The sequence below is a fragment of the Morone saxatilis genome, unplaced genomic scaffold (genome assembly GCF_004916995.1).
Source record: "Morone saxatilis isolate NCDOM2014 unplaced genomic scaffold, NCSU_SB_2.0 Contig14, whole genome shotgun sequence".
NCBI classification, from domain to species: domain Eukaryota; kingdom Metazoa; phylum Chordata; class Actinopteri; family Moronidae; genus Morone; species Morone saxatilis.
The window spans coordinates 6,963,413-6,964,372 of NW_023339696.1; the positions used below are offsets into that span (position 1 = coordinate 6,963,413).

The following is a 960-nucleotide window of genomic DNA, read 5'->3' on the forward strand; positions in this document are numbered from 1 at the left end:
CATGGTATTTATACTTTTACTTGCCTGATTCAGTCATAATGAAAGTTACACGGTGACGTATGAAGACAACCACTGTGTCTCTGCAGGGCTGTATGAGTTGTGTCAGATAAACGCTGCACGCGATGGCCACAGAGCCTGCCAGCCTGGAGAGCCTGCATGTGCTGTACCAGAGCGATGATTACATCGTGGTGGACAAGCACTGGGACATCCGCATTGACAGCAAGATGTGGTACGAGAAACACACCGTGCAGGCACAACTCCGGCACCGCTTCCCTCAGCTGGCAGACCCCAGCACCTACTATGGATTCAGGTCAGGAACTACTTTCAGCTCACTTACATCACGGTCATTAAGAGTAATAGCCTCATCATCCTTTCCTCGCACCAACAGGTTCTGCCATCAGTTGGATTTCTCCACAAGTGGGGCTCTTTGTGTCGCTCTCAATAAGGCTGCTGCTGGCCGGGCGTACCGATGCTTCAAAGACCGCACCGTCACCAAGGCCTACCTCGCCCTGGTATGTGACTGTGACACACATGCACACGACAGAGCTATTACTATGTATCCGTCTATATGTGGTGTGATTAAAGAGATATGCAAGGATGTAAAATGAATTCAAACATGTTTTTGCCTACCAGCTACGTGGCTCTGTGGAAGACGAGACACAAACTTTGGACTTCTCCATCGGCAAGAACTCTTCAGAGGGAAAAACACACATGATGTGTATTGAGGGTACAGAAGGTACAGCTGTGTGTGTGTCTGTTTTATGATGTTAAATTTTAATTTTAAAATTTTAATTCTGACTTGAGACACTGAAGATTGTGTTTCTCCACTAGTTTAAGATTAGACTTGACTAGTTTAAGATTAAAACGGTTGGTAGTGTTGGAAACAAATTGCATATATATATATATATATATATATATATATATATATATATACACAACAGCAAAAGCTTGGCATGATTA

General features: G+C 43.9%; 1 protein-coding gene across 1 annotated transcript in view; it reads left to right on the top strand.

Moving 5' to 3' along the window:
- rpusd1 (RNA pseudouridine synthase domain containing 1) overlaps nt 1-960 on the top strand; it is a 3,441-nt gene that overhangs the window by 713 nt on the left and 1,768 nt on the right. The window contains exons 2-4 of the mRNA XM_035655766.1: nt 87-310; nt 389-512; nt 634-736. Of these exons, the coding sequence (XP_035511659.1) occupies nt 123-310; nt 389-512; nt 634-736 (415 nt within the window). The 5' untranslated portion in view covers nt 87-122. The remainder of the gene's footprint in view (nt 1-86; nt 311-388; nt 513-633; nt 737-960) is intronic.